At 46.2% G+C, this 17,469-nt stretch overlaps 1 protein-coding gene across 8 annotated transcripts in view; it reads left to right on the top strand.

The window, feature by feature from the left end:
* GLYR1 (glyoxylate reductase 1 homolog) overlaps positions 1-17,469 on the top strand; it is a 36,435-nt gene that overhangs the window by 6,991 nt on the left and 11,975 nt on the right. For all 8 annotated transcript variants that reach the window (XR_004483532.2, XR_004483533.2, XR_007472346.1 and 5 more), the window contains 7 exons: positions 5,676-5,814; positions 6,362-6,604; positions 10,232-10,318; positions 11,236-11,292; positions 12,240-12,290; positions 12,380-12,453; positions 15,490-15,589. Coding sequence is in view for 5 of the 8 variants with exons in the window: in XM_033428879.2 (XP_033284770.2) it covers positions 5,676-5,814; positions 6,362-6,604; positions 10,232-10,318; positions 11,236-11,292; positions 12,240-12,290; positions 12,380-12,453; positions 15,490-15,589 (751 nt within the window). In the remaining 3 variants the exon portion in view is untranslated. The remainder of the gene's footprint in view (positions 1-5,675; positions 5,815-6,361; positions 6,605-10,231; positions 10,319-11,235; positions 11,293-12,239; positions 12,291-12,379; positions 12,454-15,489; positions 15,590-17,469) is intronic.

Here is a 17,469-nt window from a genome sequence, read left to right as displayed (position 1 = left end):
CTTGTATTCCTGAGGAACATAGGATTCAGTCAGGGATGTTCAGTTTCAAAACTGACATGCTATTTAATGAAAATATAGAGAGATGTGATTTTTTTATATTAAGCAGGGACTTTTATTAAAGAGTAAAAAGGGCAGCTCCTTAAGATAAATGGTGATTTCAATCTTTTAGAAACTTGATTTTCTCTCTTCCTCTTCCAAAACATCTAGCAAATTATGTTGACTTCCCACTGGAAGAGGGAACCAGGAAGAGAGGGCCGGGGGTGATGTCACCAGGATGGCGACATAGTTCGTTCCTGACTTCGCTCCCCCTCACAAAAAGGAAGCGAGGAATAGACCTTCCCAACCAGCCTCCCCTGTGAGGGGAAGGACTTAATATGATAGCTGGATTCAGCTGAGCCTAGGTGGCTACATGGGAATTGCCCACAGTCCTTTTCTATTTCGCAAAAATTCAGAGGGGAAAATAACTTCAGTGTAATTTTGCCAACTCTACCACATGACCACATCAAAAGATTAAGTCTCAGGTACATGATGGCCCACTTCGAACAGGTGGCTGCTCATCAGGGTAGAAACTGAGCTCAGGGTTTAAAAGTTTCATCAGTGGCCGTGAATGGCAGAATAGAGGGAGTTCATTTAGTTTGCAGGTGCTCAAAAAACCACCAGAAACAAACCAGTTCAAAGAATACCGTGGGCAAACAATGGGTAAATCCCAAACAAGAGTTTCTGTAGCAGTCAGGAAACAAGGATTTAAGTGATAAGATGTCCCAGGTCCCAGCCTGAGGTACTTTTTACATCAAGCTAGATATAAGGTGGGACAGCCTGGTTGTGAGGTGTCTGAGTGAGTGCTAAAGTAACTTCTAGAGGGAATGCCCTGGCGGTCCAGTGGTTAGGACTCCTCGCTCTCACTGCCGAGGGCCTGGGTTCAATCCCTGGTCGGGGACCTAAAATCCCACAAGCCTTGAGGTGTGGCCAAAAAAATTTTTCAAATAATAAATGAAGTAACTTCTAGAAAAGTTTGTGGCTCATAATTAGAAGCATAGCAGATTGGAACCATCTGAGCATCCCCTTTTCTTTTCACCTGGCACCTGATTGACCCACTTTCCCTGCATCCAACACATGCAGTGGTTGGAGAATTGAGCCAAGCAGATAGTGAGAGCCACTGCTCCAGTATTTGGAGTGAGCCAGCAGTGTCCCTCTGCCAGAGCTGGACAGTAGTTATCCTAGAGAGCTCTGAGCAGGTTCTCCCCTCCCAGCGCCAACAGCAGCTCCTGTCCTACAGGTGCCTCCCTTCGTGGCTGAGGCAGTGGACCCCAGGAACAGGTGTCATGCATGAAAAGAAGTGGCTGGCCATGTTGGTATTGGCAGTGCAGCTTGAGAGCCTTATGCAGCATTTGGGAATGTTTTCAAGTTTTGGAAACAAAAATCTTCTAATTCTGTTTTCTCTGCTAGTCTTTGTTTTTTGGGGGGTTTTTTTAAAACTTTTTTAAAATTTATTTTGGCTGCGTTGGGTCTTCATTGCTACATGTGGGCTTTCTCTAGTTGTGGCAAGTGGGCTTATTGCTGTGGCTTCTCTTGTTGCAGAGCACAGGCTCTAGGCGCACAGGCTTCAGTAGTTGCAGCACGCAGGCTCAGTAGTTGTGGCGCACGGGCTTAGTTGCTCTGTGGCATGTGGGATCTTCTCGGACCAGGGATCGAACCCGTGTCCCCTGCATTGGCAGGCGGATTCTTAACCACTGCACCACCAGGGAAGTCCCTGCAAGTCTTTGTTGATGTCTGTATGATAATCAGTTGCTTGAAATTAACTGAAATTGTTAGTTATTTGTTTTATGGCTTTTTTGGTTGTTTTGTTTTTTGATTTGCATTTTTTTGGGTGTCTTGATTTCTGAATAGCTTAGACTTGGACCTGTAACACCTCAGTAATCCTCAGCCTCTTTCATTGGTTTAAGGGGGTATGGGACAAGCATAGAAATTATTTGTGAAGTACTACAGTACTCCCCAAATCCGGATGGAGAGGTGAACACACATCTCTGCCCTCATCCTTGTTCTCACCTGTGGGCTATGCTTGCGTGTGTGTACTCTCTCTCTCCCGCTCAGGTTATTGTTGCTGTGAAGTCTGAGACACATAGACGAGGGTGCTTGAGATTGTTCATAGACTGGCTTCTTTACTATGATATCATAGTTTAGTTTTAATTTAAGGGGAAAGCAGGCCAGAATTATGGAAGTGTTTGAAAATGTGAAATTTTTAAATTTATTTTGAGTGTATAATCGGAAGGTGGCTTAGTGGAAGTTTTATATTCTCAAATGGAAGGCATTTGTGGGAGGTGTATCAGAATACCAGCGTACGTTTGCTGCTCTTGGCCATGTTACAGGTGCTGTTACACAGTCAGCCAGGCAGTAGCTACCCACCTGAGCAGACCTACACAAGGAAGTCATGGGGGAGAACCCTCTGGGCAGTCAGGGTAGCCCATGTGCTAGAGCAAAGGCCTTTATCGTTGATATGTTGTTTTTTAGGAATAATAGATATTCATGGTTTCCCTGCAAATCAAGCTGTAAACCGTTGAAACAATTTCATTCATCCTCATCCCTCAGCCACCCAGTTTCTGGCCCATAGGCATCCAATTATACTAGTTTCTTAATGGCTAGTCCCTCCAGAGACACTGCACATCATCATGAAGTTACATGCTCCTTTTTCCTCGTCTTTACACAAGTGCTTGCATACTACACACACTGTTCTGTATCTTGCTGTTTTCCACTTAGCCAAGTATCTTAAGGGACCTTCCATTTCATTCTTTGTAATGATCTCACTGATTGCCAGTTAGCTTGTTTTCGGGCATTTACTTCTACAAACAATGTGTAATTAACTTCCTTGTATATAGAAGCAAGGCCGGTTTGTTAGGCACAACTTGACTAAGCCTGATTTTTTTGACTTCCCAGCCCACAGCAAATTGGTTGGAAAAGGTACAGCTCCATCTAGGCATTGGGAGCTCGTTAAGAGGGAAATCACAAGTTACAGCTTATATCAAGCAAAGAAACAGAACAGTCACTTTAAAAACATACAAACAACAGCAAAAACTACAAAAAGCCTCCGCAACCATACATTATTTAACCCAGAGGTCAGCAATCCAGCCCCTCTGAAGGTGCCTAGGAGTTGTCATTTACTGGGTGATTATTGAGCACCAGTTGCATGCCACGCCCCGCCTGATGGACCTCAGTGGATGGAGAGTGGGGCTTATTGAAGCTCCAGCTGAAATTCAAGCTTGCCCTTTTTAAGGAGACAGAGTTTTGCAATATAGCCTTTGGAGAGAAAATTATTGAGATGGCCAAAGTGAATTTCAATTCATCTTGCTTTCAAGAGATAATCTTCCTAGGGCTCCAGTGGGCTGGCTTTTTATTTACTGTTTTTCTGACGTGACAGGATGTTTCTCCAACAAGAGGTTGATTTCTTAAGTAGATTAACATTTCTTGCATTTATCGTGTTGAAGTCATATTTATACTGTCAGTTCTTTTAGCAAATTATTTTCACTTTTCAAAGATGGTCATAAGAGGAAAATTTTAGTATCTCAAATGCCAGTCTTTATTTAGGATGAGTGTTTTTTTGTTTTGTTTTGTTTTTTTAATGCGGTACACGGGCCTCTCATTGTTGTGGCCTCTCCCGTTGCGGAGCACAGGTTCTGGACGCACAGGCTCAGCGGCCATGGCTCACAGGCCTAGCCGCTTCGGGGCATGTGGGATCTTCCCGGATCGGGGCACGAACCCGTATCCCTGAACCCATATCCCCTGCATCGGCAGGCGGACTCTCAACCACTGCGCCACCAGGGAAGCCCCAGGATGAGTGAATACTGATTGTACTGTTCTCCTGGCAGAAGTCAGTAATGCACTTAAAATGCTTCAACTAACAGATGGGCATGGATTTATTAGTGCTTCCTCCACAGATGTTCTCACCTTTCCACTTGAATCAGAGGTTCATGTGAGGGGGTTGAGGAAGAGGGAGTTAGGGATTCTTAGAGTCTCTTGTCCCATCTCAAGGGGCTCGATGAAAACCACCCAGTCTTTCTTATGCTAGGAACTTGGGCAGGTCTCAGCTTCTGACCTGAAGCTCGGAGAGGGAGGAGGCTTCTCCTGAGGACTGTGGGTCTTTAAGCTTCATCACTGATACTTGTGTCACCTTAGAGCTGCTATTTAATCTGAAAGTTTGACTTGCTTTTCAGGGTGTGTCTGGCTTTTCTTCTGACTGTGCTGGTGGTTTGTCCTTAGAAATGCTGTAAATGCACTTGCTAAATAATGTAGGGTCAAAATTTAATTCCATTTTTCCTCCTTGTAGATCAGACCCATTGGGTCTGTTGTGTCCAATTTCAAACCTCAAGATGAGTTGGTCACTAGAAGGGTACCTGCTTACTTCATCTCATTGGAGCCCTGTGCAATAAGACCAGCGTCTGAGTGCCCGTTCACTGTTTTATTCTCTCTAGTCTTGTTTACCCATAGATAACATGCCTAGTCCTAGTTTGCAGACTGATGTTCCAGAGATTGTGTTTGTGCAGACCCATCATCACAGCCATTAGCACAACCACTCAAAGCACAGGTGGCTGTTGCTGGGTTGGTAGCTCTATTTTTATGTGCAGAGGTTAGCACTTTTACTGTTATTAGTGAATATTCTCTAGCTTTCTCTAAAGGAAAGAATCCTAAGTTAGTGCGATAGCCTAGTTTCTATATCCTTGACTTGACCCACTTTTTCTGAAGGTTATGCTATGAAACCTCTGAGTATTGCATGGTAAAATATGTAAATCAACTCTTACCTTGCCAAGCCTATAAAATTCTCTCCATTATTACTGGTGTTCTGGAAACGGAATGTCATTTAGGGAAACCACAAAAGCCAGCTGGGGCAGATTTATGCAGGTTAGTATGGTAGGCCAGTTATTCCAGAGTTGATGGCTTTTTTCATTTTCATGTGTTTTGCATTGGTGGTAGGAATTAAAAATCGGAAGAGTATGTTCCCTTTCCTCTAATCTCAAGTAGAATCTTGTTTTTAAAAGCCTCCTTTTGTGACTACTGCCCTTGTTCCAATGTGTCACAAGTTTTGTGTGGTTTAGGAGCCCTGGGTACAATCATTTATGAACAAATAGAGGCTCCAAGGCTGCAGACATTTGTAGAAGCAGCAGATTTTTGAAGGTGTTGCCTTTCTTTAGCCCTCGTAGCATCCCACATTCTCAGTGGATTGACAGGTCATCATTCTGGCTCAGGCTCTTGATGGACAGTGATGCTGCTATGGTTGATAACGCTTCCAAGAGCCCTGATTCCCTGGGATCCACGTGGGGCCATTTGTACTATGTAGTGAGAATGGGAGCGCATCTATAGGTTTACTCTGCCCTGAGCTAGTGGCAGAGTATGTGTGTTTCAGTGTGGAAGGCTGGTGAATAAGAGTGGAAATAATCTGCAGTGCAGTGATTTTATTTGGAGGATGCTGATTTTGGTGGTGGTTGTTTGACTTGTTTCAAGAAAACATACTTTTAGGCTCAAGAGTTTGGGGTGGTCAATAGCATGTTTTGGAAAAAGATGGAAGGCCTGTTTCAAAATCCAGTTAAACCAAACAGGTATTTGCATTCTGCTGGGGTGAGGTCTTTGATAGTTTTGGGCATAGGCAGTGCGGATCATACATATCCTTTCTCTCTGTTTTCTGCCAGTGCCTGGATCAAAGTGGAACAGCTCAAGCCGTATCATGCACATAAGGAGGAAATGATAAAGATTAACAAGGGAAAACGATTCCAGCAAGCTGTGGATGCCGTAGAAGAGTTCCTCAGGAGAGCCAAGGGAAAAGACCAGGTGAGAGGCTTCACGATTCTCACTTTATGCTGACTCCAGACTGGTTATTTTTGCATAGTAACTGACAGATTAAATATCGCCCGAACCCAAAACTATTCTTAATGCAATGCCAGTGGAGAGAGAGCTACTTCAAATCTAAGGTATCAGTGTTTTGCTAATCAACTTGAAACTCCATGCATGTGGCTGACCTTTCTGGAATAGATTGTTGCTCTTAGGAAAGTCTCTTGGACCCAGGAGAAGTATCTCAGCTTTTGAGTATAGCACAGGCCTTCTCCCTTTTATAGCATGGAGGTTAGGAGCACGGCCTTTGGGCTATATCCACTCCCTGGGTGTAAATCCAGTTTGGGGACTGTGGGCAAGTGACTTGAATTTCTTTTTCAATCCACTTCCCCAGATATAAGTGGAGTTGACAGCAGAGCCTACTTCATAGGGTTTTTGTGTGGATAACACACGTAAAGCACTTATCACAGGGTGTGGCTCCTGTAAATCATGGTAGTGATGGTGGTGGCTGTTGTGGTGGTTATCATTATTATTATTAAACTTTCAGACATCGTCCCACAGTTCTGCTGATGACAAGAATCGGCGTAATTCCAGTGAGGAGAGAAGTAGGCCAAACTCAGGTGATGAGAAGCGCAAGCTTAGCCTGTCTGAAGGGAAGGTGAAGAAGAACATGGGAGAAGGAAAGAAGAGGGTGTCTTCAGGCTCCTCAGAGAGAGGCTCCAAGTCCCCTCTGAAAAGAGCCCAAGAGCAAAGTCCCCGGAAGCGGGGTCGGCCCCCAAAGGATGAGAAGGTTTGTTTTATCTCTGTAGCTTCTGGGATTAGTGACTTTCTTTTGTATACCGGAGAGCTGAGCTCTACGGTATGCTTCAGCTCCCTGAATGGACGTAGAGTCCTCTGCTATGTGCTGCCCTAAAGAATTCTGCAGACCAGGGGAGGGTCATGGCCTGGATGCACGGGTGGACCAGATGGTCGAGGGAGGAGAAGGGTCCACCTGAGCCAGCGTGCAAGGGCTGGCACTGGAAAGGGCTGAGCAGGAAAGAAGGGAAGGCCTTCCATACACGAAGGGCGCAGCCCACGTGGGCTCGATGTTAGCATGCAGAGTCTCAGTACTGGTAGAGGACAGGAAGGAGACCTGACAGGTAAAGACAGGTTGTCACCCGATTGTGGAGAGCCTTGAGGTCTAAGCAGTGTTATACTGTCATGGAGTCAGTAGGGGGCCGTGAACACGGTGTTTGAGCTGGATGTGGAGGTGGCAGTGTGCTCCCAGCTGTGTGTTAGGGATCATGGCGGGCAGAGAAGAAAGGCTCAAAGCCAATGAGAAGGGTAACTTCAGGTGTGCGTTCATAAGGAGCTTTCCTTGGCGGGGGTGGGCGGTGGGTGGGATAGCAAATATTGAAAGGAACTGTGTGAGAGGCACTTCAGAGGAAGAGTTCATAAGATTTGGTAACTGGTTACATATAGGGGATGATGGAAAAAAGGGAAGGGAGATGATTTCAAGTCTGTGCTTGGGGAAATGATGATGCCTTTTTTCTGAGCAGAGGAGTAAGGAGAGGAGCTGGTTTATGGGGCAAGAGGACCAGTTCTGTTTTGAGTGTGATGCATTTGGAGTGATGTCTAGACTGCCAGGGAGGCTTCCAATAACATAGGATGGAAATGTAGGTGTGGAGGAGCGAATATCTAGAGAGGACGTTGGATCCATGAGACCAGATGGGGATTGTCTTAGGGGGAAGCAAGGAGAGAGAAGAGTGAAGGGCAGAAATTAGCTTTGCAGAGAGGATGCACATAGCTCAGGGTTGGAAGAAGTGGGCAGAGCCGGCAAAGTAAAGTAAACCAGAAATAATATACCTCTCACCTTCTTCCCAAAAAGATTTGTATGAGTCTTAGAAGCCAAGGGAGGAGAATTTGAGGTGAAGGGGGTAGTCTGTCAAAACACAGGGGAAGATTGTTAGAGCAGGATCAAGGGGTTAGAAGCCAGATGGCTGGCACAGACAGACGGGTTATGAGGCCGTGATGAAACGCTGAACGTGAGATCAAAACTTGCAAGTTCACACACCAGTGAGACCAGGCAGGGAAGGGAGAGAGTGCTCAAGCAGGAGGTTGGGCCGAGAGCATTAGGGGTGGCAGTGGCTGCTGTCTGGGGAGGCCAAGGCCCCCCCTCAAGGTTACAGCCAACTTTTGCCAAATCGTCTGGTTTTTCTCAAGAGAAGCTGGAAATACAGATTTTTTTTTTTTTTTAAGTGAAATGTTCCAGTTTTAAATGTTAGAAGCTAACTCAAATTTTTAAAACACTTTTAGGTCCAAAGGAACATCTCTCTGGACTAGATTCAGCCTGTCAGCTGCCACTGTGCCATCTCTGCATTAGAGAAGGTCCTTCTCGCTGTTAGATGACCTAAGACAGAGAGTAGATGAGAGCAGCTGTAGCGGTGGGGACAGCCAAGGTGACCATGAGTGCAGGGAACCTCCAGCCAAAGGTGGAAAAAGTTTAGAAATTGCCAGGAGCAGTGCATGAACTTTTCAGGGGGTATGATCTGATTTGATCCAATTAAATTGATTTCCTGGGGACCCACAGAAATCTGGGCTGTCAGGTTTTATATTGTTCTCCAAATTCATGCTGTCTGGTATCTTAAGCCATGGATCTCACCAACTCCTGTGCTCGCCCTGGAGAGAAACTTCTTTTTGGATAAAGGGAGGTATAAAGGAGAGGTTAGGAGGAGGACCTAGAGTTTGAATCATGACTCCGTGACTTGTTACAGCTGTGCAACCTTGGCCAACTGCCTTTGCCTCAGTTTCCTTGTCTGCTTATTGAAAATAATAAAGCCTCTTAGGTTTAAGAATTAAATGAGTAACAGAAGCCAAGTACTTAGCGCCTGTGACACTATACATTCGATGAACATTGTACATCTATTTATTTATTATTTTTTAGCAGTAGCCTGTTGTGCAGTGAGAGTGTGGTTGTTTTAGTGCAACCCCAGGGGCTGCTGCCAGGCTTACTCCTCACAAAAGAGTGTGTGTTGCTATAGTAATTGTTATTTGGCTGGCGAGCTCCTCTCTGAAACAGCACAGTAGCCTAGCTGATAACTGGGCAGAGCCCCAGATGATTGCCATTCTGGGCCATAATTCTCTGTCCCATGAGGATTAACTGAAAAGCCTGACCTTGATGGCAGGGGTGTCGATTATGTGTGGGAAGGCGAAGGCTGTGTTTGTGTCTAGACTCTGTGTGGGAGCCATGTGAGGGGTGTACATTCACCCTCTCTCGGGGGCTCTTATTTCTGAGTCCTGAGCTGAGAACTGCAACTCCGGGCACAAACCATCCGGACAGGACAGAACTGTCCGTGGTTCTCCTAAAATCCAGACTTGTGCAGAGAACAAGGAGTCAGGAGTTGAGGCCTTTGGTCAGTGCTGGACAGAGAGCTGTGTTCTCGCCTTACTCCCTTCTGTTGTGGCCTTAGACAAGTCACTAGGCTGGTGACCATTTACATTTAAATTAATTTACATTAAACCCAAATTAAAATCCAGTTTCTTAGTCACACTAGCAGGTGCTCCATAGTGACATGTGACTTGTGGCTACTGCACTAGATACAGCGGAGTCAGAACATGTCCATCATGACAGAAACTTCTCTGGGACAGTACTGCGCTGGGCCTCTTATTTTTTTTTTTTTGTTTTTTGTTTTTTTGAGCGTCTCCACTGTGGGCCAGGTGTCAAGGGATAAAGCTCTACAGCTGATCTGCTCTTGCCCCTCCACCACAGATTTGACCTCATGTCCATCTCCCCATTTGCTGTCTTCCAGCCTCGGTGGCCCTCCTTGCATTTTCCCCTCGGCTGTCTAGTGGAGATCTCAACATGCCCCACTGAACTCTTGACTCCCCCACCCAAATGGTTCCTACCTTCTGTCTGGGGAGAGAGCAGGCTCCTGGCTCCTCAACATCCCGGTTCTAATTCTGGCTTTGTCACTTAGCAGCTGTAAAAAGTTGGGCAGATCTCCTCACTGCTCCATGTGGCTTTCTTAGGTTTTTTTGAGATATGGTGGATTCCTTCTGAAGCCAGTATTGTTATCTTAATGTTCATTATTTGCCATAAGGAATTTTCTCTGTGACCTGCTGACCACACTACAGACCACAATCGGGCTTTCCCGTTACCTCCATCCTTATGAAATTTTGGCACAGGAACACATTTGTTACTTCTAGAACAGAGAAGAAGAAAGGCTCCCTCTGTGTTGACAGGAACTTGACCTGTTTCTCCCGATGAACAGTCATCAGAGCCATGCCTGGGGGGAGACCGCGGAGCTGGCAGGGCTAGTTCGGGGTGGAGTGTGACTAAAGGAAGCAAAACAGTGAAGAGGTGCTCCCAGAGTTAGGCAGGAAGACACCTGCTCCTGAGGTGCCACGGCATTTTGACGATCTGCCTTTCCCTCTGTAGGACCTCACCATCCCCGAGTCTAGTACTGTGAAGGGGATGATGGCCGGACCCATGGCTGCGTTTAAATGGCAACCAACCGTGAGCGAGGTAATAACCTCTCCCGTGGACCAGGAGAAGCCCGGCCTCAGAGCTGGTTTCCTGGCCTGACTGTGTGATGTGCTCTTCCTTTCCCCCACTTTTCTTGTGTATGAGACTTTTTTTTTTCTAATTGCCAAACAGTACAGAAGTGAATGAGTTAAAAAGCACAGGTCTCCACCCTGGGGCATCCTGACTGTTAAGCTTGATGTAACTCACTCCAAACCCTTTGGTGCACCCACTTAACCATCATTTACATAATCACATACCCATGTTACAGTTTTTACTTTCGGGAGTAGTGTTGGTTTTCACAAAAGTGGGATCATTCTGCAGATTTTTTCCACTTGGTACTTTATAAACACCCTTTCACTGTATATACAGCTTTGATGTTTGGTAGCTGCACACTACCTTATCCTTGGGGTGGATGCACCGTCCCGCTGTTGCTGGGCCTACTTAGGAAAAGCCTTGACGGTCCTGCAGTTGTTGCCTCCTCATTTCTTTTAATACTGATCCTCAGTGAGTCAAGACACTCAAGGGTCTGGCACCAGGCACAAGTGGGCCAAAATCCTAAGATCAGAAAAGTTTGAGAATTTGGTTTGGTCTGCTGGGTCATCCGAAGTGACTGGTGAATGCTGGATTTAAAAAATAGTATGCTTTTAAAATATTATTCCAGTGTTTGGGAATAATTTATCCACCAACCTGGCAGAAACGTTCATTCTTTTCCACTTGAAACCAGTTTTCCTCCAGGTAGAATGGGCATCGTTTATGAAAGGCTTAGACCAGCAGTGGGAGAAGAGTTTCCAGGCAGTTGTGAGAATGAGCCCAGCTCCCAGAGGTGTTTCAGCCAGAGGAGAAGCTGGTTCTCAGGTAGAAGGAGGTGACCTGTGTTGGAAGATAACTTGTTTTATTAAATCATTTTCTGGTTTCAGCCTGTTAAAGATGCAGACCCTCATTTCCATCACTTCCTGCTCAGCCAAACCGAGAAGGTAAGTTGTTCTTTGAGGTTCTTCATCCTTGGTCAGGAGCTGGCCTGAGGGGAGAGTCCTGCTCCTTTGGAACCTCACCCTAGTCTGAAAAGTTAGTCTGTACCTGTACTGCTGCCCAGAGCAACTAGTTAAGTTTAAAAGTTACATAGAGGACCACTCGTGAATCAGGCACTGTTAAGATTAAAAATGGGGCTTCCCTGGTGGCGCAGTGGTTGAGAGTCTGCCTGCCGATGCAGGGGACACGGGTTCGTGCCCCAGTCCGGGAAGATCCCACATGCCGCGGAGCGGCTGGGCCCGTGAGCCATGGCTGCTGAGCCTGCGCGTCCGGAGCCTGTGCTCCGCAACGAGAGAGGCCACAACAGTGAGAGGCCTGTGTATCGCAAAAAAAAAAATATTAAAAATGAACCCAAAAAAGCTTTTAAAACTTAGTGGCTGTGTGGTTGAGATATTTGCAGTTGCCTTCAGAGTCTAGGATGGAATTGAAACTTCAGGAGCTGTCGACCACCCACAAGGTAGCCAGTGCTGCTGGATGAAGGCAGTCTCCATGAGCCCTGGGAGTGTGGGGGTAGTTTCCCCAAGTGTCTACAGGGCTGTCGGTTAGGCTGAGCCCTGATAGGATCTGCTGATGGTATGTGACCTTGGAGTTGGACAGATCTGTATTCCAAGCCTAGTTATACTGACCAGGTCTGTAATTCTGGGCACATGACCTAACACCTCTGATTTTCAACGTCATGATCAGCAAAAGCATCTTGTAGAGCTGCGTGAGAGCTGAATGAAGTGACGCAAGTTAACTTTTCATGTGTGGTTTGGAATTCAGTAAGGTTGGACACCAAATAAGTTTTTGATGTTAACTTCCCGCTTTGGGCCTAACCTTAATAGGGAAATCGTAATGAAGACTGGTTAAATGTTCAGTTTAATAAGTGGTTTTCTCATTTCTTCTTTATTAGCCAGCTGTCTGTTACCAGGCAATCACAAAGAAATTGAAAATATGTGAAGAGGTATGTATGTTCCATGCCTCCTCATTTTTATTTTCATTGGGGCCTCACATGGGCGGGCTGACCTGATGACTTGTGCTTCCTTTCCCTAGGAGACTGGGTCCACCTCCATCCAGGCAGCAGACAGCACGGCTGTGAATGGCAGCATCACACCCACAGACAAAAAGTAGGACCTTTGATGAAGAGGCTTCCTGTGCCTCTGGTTCTGCTGGGGCCAGAGGGTGACCTCAAGGTGGCTTGTTAAGGGTTGTGTCCCAACCGTTGCTGGGACTAAATGGAAAGAGAAAGGGAAAGTTGTAATTCTTACGACTTGCCTAGGAGTAATTTGACTTGTGGGAGACAGAAGCTGCCCTATAAATGTACTGTGGATTTGGCTTCGTGCTCACCGGTGAGTCTCCAAGCAGGGAACACTTGGATCAGTGGTTCTTAGACTTTCCTGTGTCTCAGAATCACCTTGGGGAATTCCCTGGTGGTCCAGTGGTTAGGACTCCGAGCTCTCACTGTCAGGGACCCAGGTTTGATCCCTAGTCGGGCAAGTAAGATCCCACAAGCCTTGCAGCGTGGCCAAAAAAATAAATAAATAAAACAGCTAACTTAAAAAAAAAAAAAGAATCACCTGGAGGGCCTCTCGTAAAGCACCGATTGCTTGACTCCACCCGTAGGGTTTCTTGATCAGTAGGTCTGGGGTGGACAAATTCCCAGATAGCTGCTGGTGCTCATCAGGAGACCATGCTTTAAGAACCACTGTCCTTGGCCCTGGTGGGGGCAAAAGATGAAGGCAGCCCGTTGTCCTGCCTTCCCTGGCTCTCCCTGCTGTCGCCTCCCTGTCCTTCCTGTGCACCTGCCTGCTGCTCTCCGCCCCACCCAGACAGGTGGGGGACTTGACTGTGGTCCCCAGGCCTTAGCTTGCATCCACACTTGCCTTTGCCTCAATTCTGACAGCTAGTTGTATTGTTGGAAAGGGTTCTTGAAGAAGGAGCATTCTCTTGAAGTACATAGCTAAGTCTGAATCTCCCATCTGAGTCTTCTATAGGGTTCTTTCTCAGACTAAAAACAGTGTCTTTTACATTATTCATCACTTTTTGTACTGTTAAAGTCACTTGTTCTGTCAGTTATATTTAGTGAACTTCCTTAGTGGAGTGAAGGAGCTAGAGGCATGTTATATGCTAATAAAAAGAGGAATGGGTATTGCCCATTAAATTAATGAGGATTTTGTTGGCTTTTTTAAAAAATCCAGCTCTAGGCCAAGGACAGAGTCCAGTGTTTTCTCCCATTAGTCAAACCCTTTTTTAACATGAGTATAAAGCCAACTACAGAGCAGACCAGCTGCCTCGTACCCAGTCCACCTGGTCCACATTTTCCATCTTGCCTCAGAGACACCATGAGGGACTGTCAGTTGCTGTGTTTAAAATGCATAAACTTTATCCCCAGGTCTTCTAGGTGTCCTGAAACACCAAGAAAAGGAAAGAGAATTAGTATGTCATGATTTAGAATCATAGGGAAAACTTGTACTACCCAGATAGCTGTGAATGACAAAAGATACCTCCTTGTTTTTAAGCTTTGGCTTGAAACTTAATGGTCAAGGGTGCTATTTGGTGAGGAAAGTGGTGGTGGGTTCCATTTTCAGCATTTGATTCAAATGACTTAGAGCAGGCTGGGACAGAGAGTATGAGAGTGCATATTCCAGCAATGATAGCGGAACCTCTGAGCCAGTTTGAAAAGGTGGCTGCAGATATGACTTGCAGGAGACTGAAAATACTGAAAGGATAACACAGGTCAAAGTGAAGAAGCTGCAGAGGATCTTAGAGCTGAGAGAAACACAAGCTGAAAACAAGAACATGAGGTAATAAATGAAGAAAGAGGACTTCCCTGGTGGCGCAGTGGTTAAGAATCCGCCTGCCAATGCAGGGGACACGGGTTCAAGCCCTGGTCCGGGGAGATCCTACATGCCGTGGAGCAACTGAGCCCGTGCGCCTTAGAGCCCGCGAGCCACAACTACTGAGCCCACGTGCCACAACTACTGAAGCCTGCGCCCTCTAGGGCCCACGTGCTGCAACTACTGAGCCCATGTGCTGCAACTACTGAAGCCCACGCACCTAGAGCCCATGCTCCACAACAAGAGAAGCCACCGCAGTGAGAAGCCCGCGCTGCAACAAAGAGTAGCCCTGGCTCAAAGCAACTAGAGAAAGCCCACGTGCAGCAACGAAGTCCCAACGCAGCCAAAAAATTAATTAAATGAAGAAAGAGGCATTGTTTAGCCATGTCTCATGCAAGGAGAGTTACAGAAGTGCAAGAACCAAGAAGAGACATTTGGGCAAGGTAAAATCACCTATAAAGCATGCAGCAGCTTGTAGCCCCCAAGTTCTAGGGGTTGTAGGAAGGAGCAAGCTGTAGGAAGTGAAGGTAAGCCAAACATACTGTCCACCTGCGTACTTCGGATTCAGAAGGATCATAATGGGCCTGCAGTTAGAGGCGTGGTGGAGAGAAGGACAGGCCAGGGTAGAGAAGCAACGGGAGGAAAGAGGTTCAGGAGAAGAATCCATGCACTGGGAAAGAAAGATTGGTTCCAAAGCTCAGGTGAGGCTTTGAAGAAGCGAGGCAAGGCCTGTCCCTGCTGACGGCACGAAGAGTGCAAAGGTGGTGCAGGGCGTGGAGCTGGGAAGGGGAGGTGAGCACCAGGATGCTGACTCCTGCAGTTGAGGAAGGTGGCTGGCTCCGTACTTACTTCTCCTGTTAACTTGTCATGGATCCCAAGGTGCTTTAAATTGGCATCTCAAGACCTAGGACTCGAGATGGCTGATCAGGAACTGTTGCAGGATCTGAAGATAAATGTCTGCCTTCTCACTGTAATGGAATTCTAAGCTCAGACCTTCTATCAAAGCAACAAGGAAATGATTTGGAAGATTTGCCATAAACCATATGAGTCATACTTCTTGCAGTGGCAGTTGAGGATTTTAAAATGCCTGTTTAAACTTATGAACACCTTTGAACAGTGGCATGATAAGAAAAGGCACGCTTTGCCTGCACTACCGCTGGCTCTGCAGTGGTGGTGTCAGCACACCACAGAGCAGCGTTCCTGGTGGTCTGAGGTGAGGCTCCCCAGGTTTATGAGGAAGCAGAGCCTGTGTGGCATTCAGGATCTCACCCTGTCCTCCCCCACCCCACCCCCCACCTTGAACTGATCAGTCTCCCTCTTTTTCAGGATAGGATTTTTGGGCCTTGGCCTCATGGGAAGTGGCATCGTCTCCAACTTGCTAAAAATGGGTCACACGGTGACTGTCTGGAACCGGACTGCAGAGAAAGTAAGCATTCATAGTGCTTGTTGGGTGGGGTGGGACAGAGCCTTGACCCTTGGGGTAACTAAGGATAGGACTCTCCCTCCTGTCTCTCTTCATCGTTCTGCATGCCATGGAGTAGAAGCCAAGCTCTTAGTTCAGGCAGGTGGGGGTGTAGATACACCAGTGTAGGACGTTATCATAAAAACTGAACATTTAAAACACCCAGGGGTATAAAATGAAGTGGAAATTTTCCCCTCTCTGCCATTACCTGAAATAAGTAATAGGAAAAAAACCTGTCAGGTTTTTCCATGCACATGCAAGAGTGTGTGTGTGTGTGTGTGTGTGTGTGTGTGTGTGTGTGTGTGTGTGTAATCATTGATATGGAGAGTGTGTATCAACAGATCTGCTTCGTCCTTGTTAATGACTGCACTATGTTCTGTGTTTGGATTGTATTAACAGCACCGTGCCGTAGAACATTCTGTGGTGAAAGAGATGTCCTATATCTGCACTGGCCTGTGTGGTAGCCACTGGCCACATGTGACTCTTGAACACTTGATTCATGGCTAGTAGACTGAAGAATTTTAAATTTTGTTTCACTTAAAAATAAACAGTCTCCTGTGGCTAGTGGCTACCATATGGGACAGGACAGGTTTAGAAGTTCTTAACCTCAGGTGGTCCATGGATTCAAGGGGTCTGTGCATGCCCTGAAATGGAATTCCAAGTCTTTTGTAATGGAGAGAGGCCAGGCTCCCATCAAGTTCCCATCCAGGAAAAGGTAAAGAACCATAGTCTAGGACTTACCTGGTGGCGCAGTGGTTAAGAAACCACCTGCCAACACAAGGGACCTAGGTTCAATCCCTGGTCCAGGAAGATCCCACATGCTGCGGAACAACTAAGCCCATGCGCCACAACTACTGAGCCTGTGCTCTGGAGCCCACGAGCCACAACTACCGAAGCCTGTGTGCCTGGAGCCCGTGCTCTGCAACCAGGGAAGCTACCACAATGAGAAGCCCGTGCACCACAACGAAGAGTAGCCCCCACTCGACGCAACTAGAGAGAGCCCACGCGCAGCAATGAAGACCCAACACAGCCAAATAAAATAATTAATAAATAAATAAATAAAATTAAAGAAATAAAGAACCATAGTCTAAGTACCAGAAAATTAAAGCAGTGTATTTGCCAGGAACGAAGAGACCAAGAAAGAACCAGCCTCTTGAGGAACAAGGTGTGGCTAAGCATATATTTGTGAAATGATGGGGTGAGCATCCCATGTGTGTAGCAAGGTGAGAGCTGGAATGAAGGGAGGTAGTAGAGCTGGTGGATTTGAATAAACAAAAATGTTCTAGGCAAAGTAAGAAGTTCACTTTGTTAAAACCGCCCTTTTCAAGAATAATAAGGAACTGGTTGGAGAGTTGAGGGAACCTGGGAGAAAGGGCACTGAAAGCCATGCTAAGAGATGTGGGCTTCAGGTGCTGGGCATTGGGTAGGTGCTGTGGGGCCCTGAGTCAGGAGTGAGATCTCAGAGGCCCTTTCAGCAGATATTTCTGATTCAAGGCCAGGGTAACCAGGAAATCTAGACATGCATACTTGCAGAACATCGGTAGAATCTAAGGGTTTGCATTATAAGTATGTTCCCATTTGATAGAAGTGCCTCGGGTCATCCTGTTTTCTTGATTGGAAAGCTTAATTGTTATAAACGTGGCCATTCTTTCCAGATTAATTTATGGGAAGACAGTAGAGCAAAGCAATTATGAACTTGGGCTTGGAATCAGACAGCTCTGCTGCTTACCCTCATTTCTTTCAAAAGGAAAAACCAGAAGAAAACAAAATTATTAACATAGATCTTTTTAAGTCTGTCTTTTTAAGGAAAAAGGTGAATTTTTTTTTAATAAATGTATTTTTTT

Source organism: Orcinus orca, chromosome 16 (genome assembly GCF_937001465.1).
Source record: "Orcinus orca chromosome 16, mOrcOrc1.1, whole genome shotgun sequence".
NCBI classification, from domain to species: domain Eukaryota; kingdom Metazoa; phylum Chordata; class Mammalia; order Artiodactyla; family Delphinidae; genus Orcinus; species Orcinus orca.
Note: the sequence above shows the minus strand (reverse complement) of the source record. Positions and strands in the feature narration are given on the sequence as shown.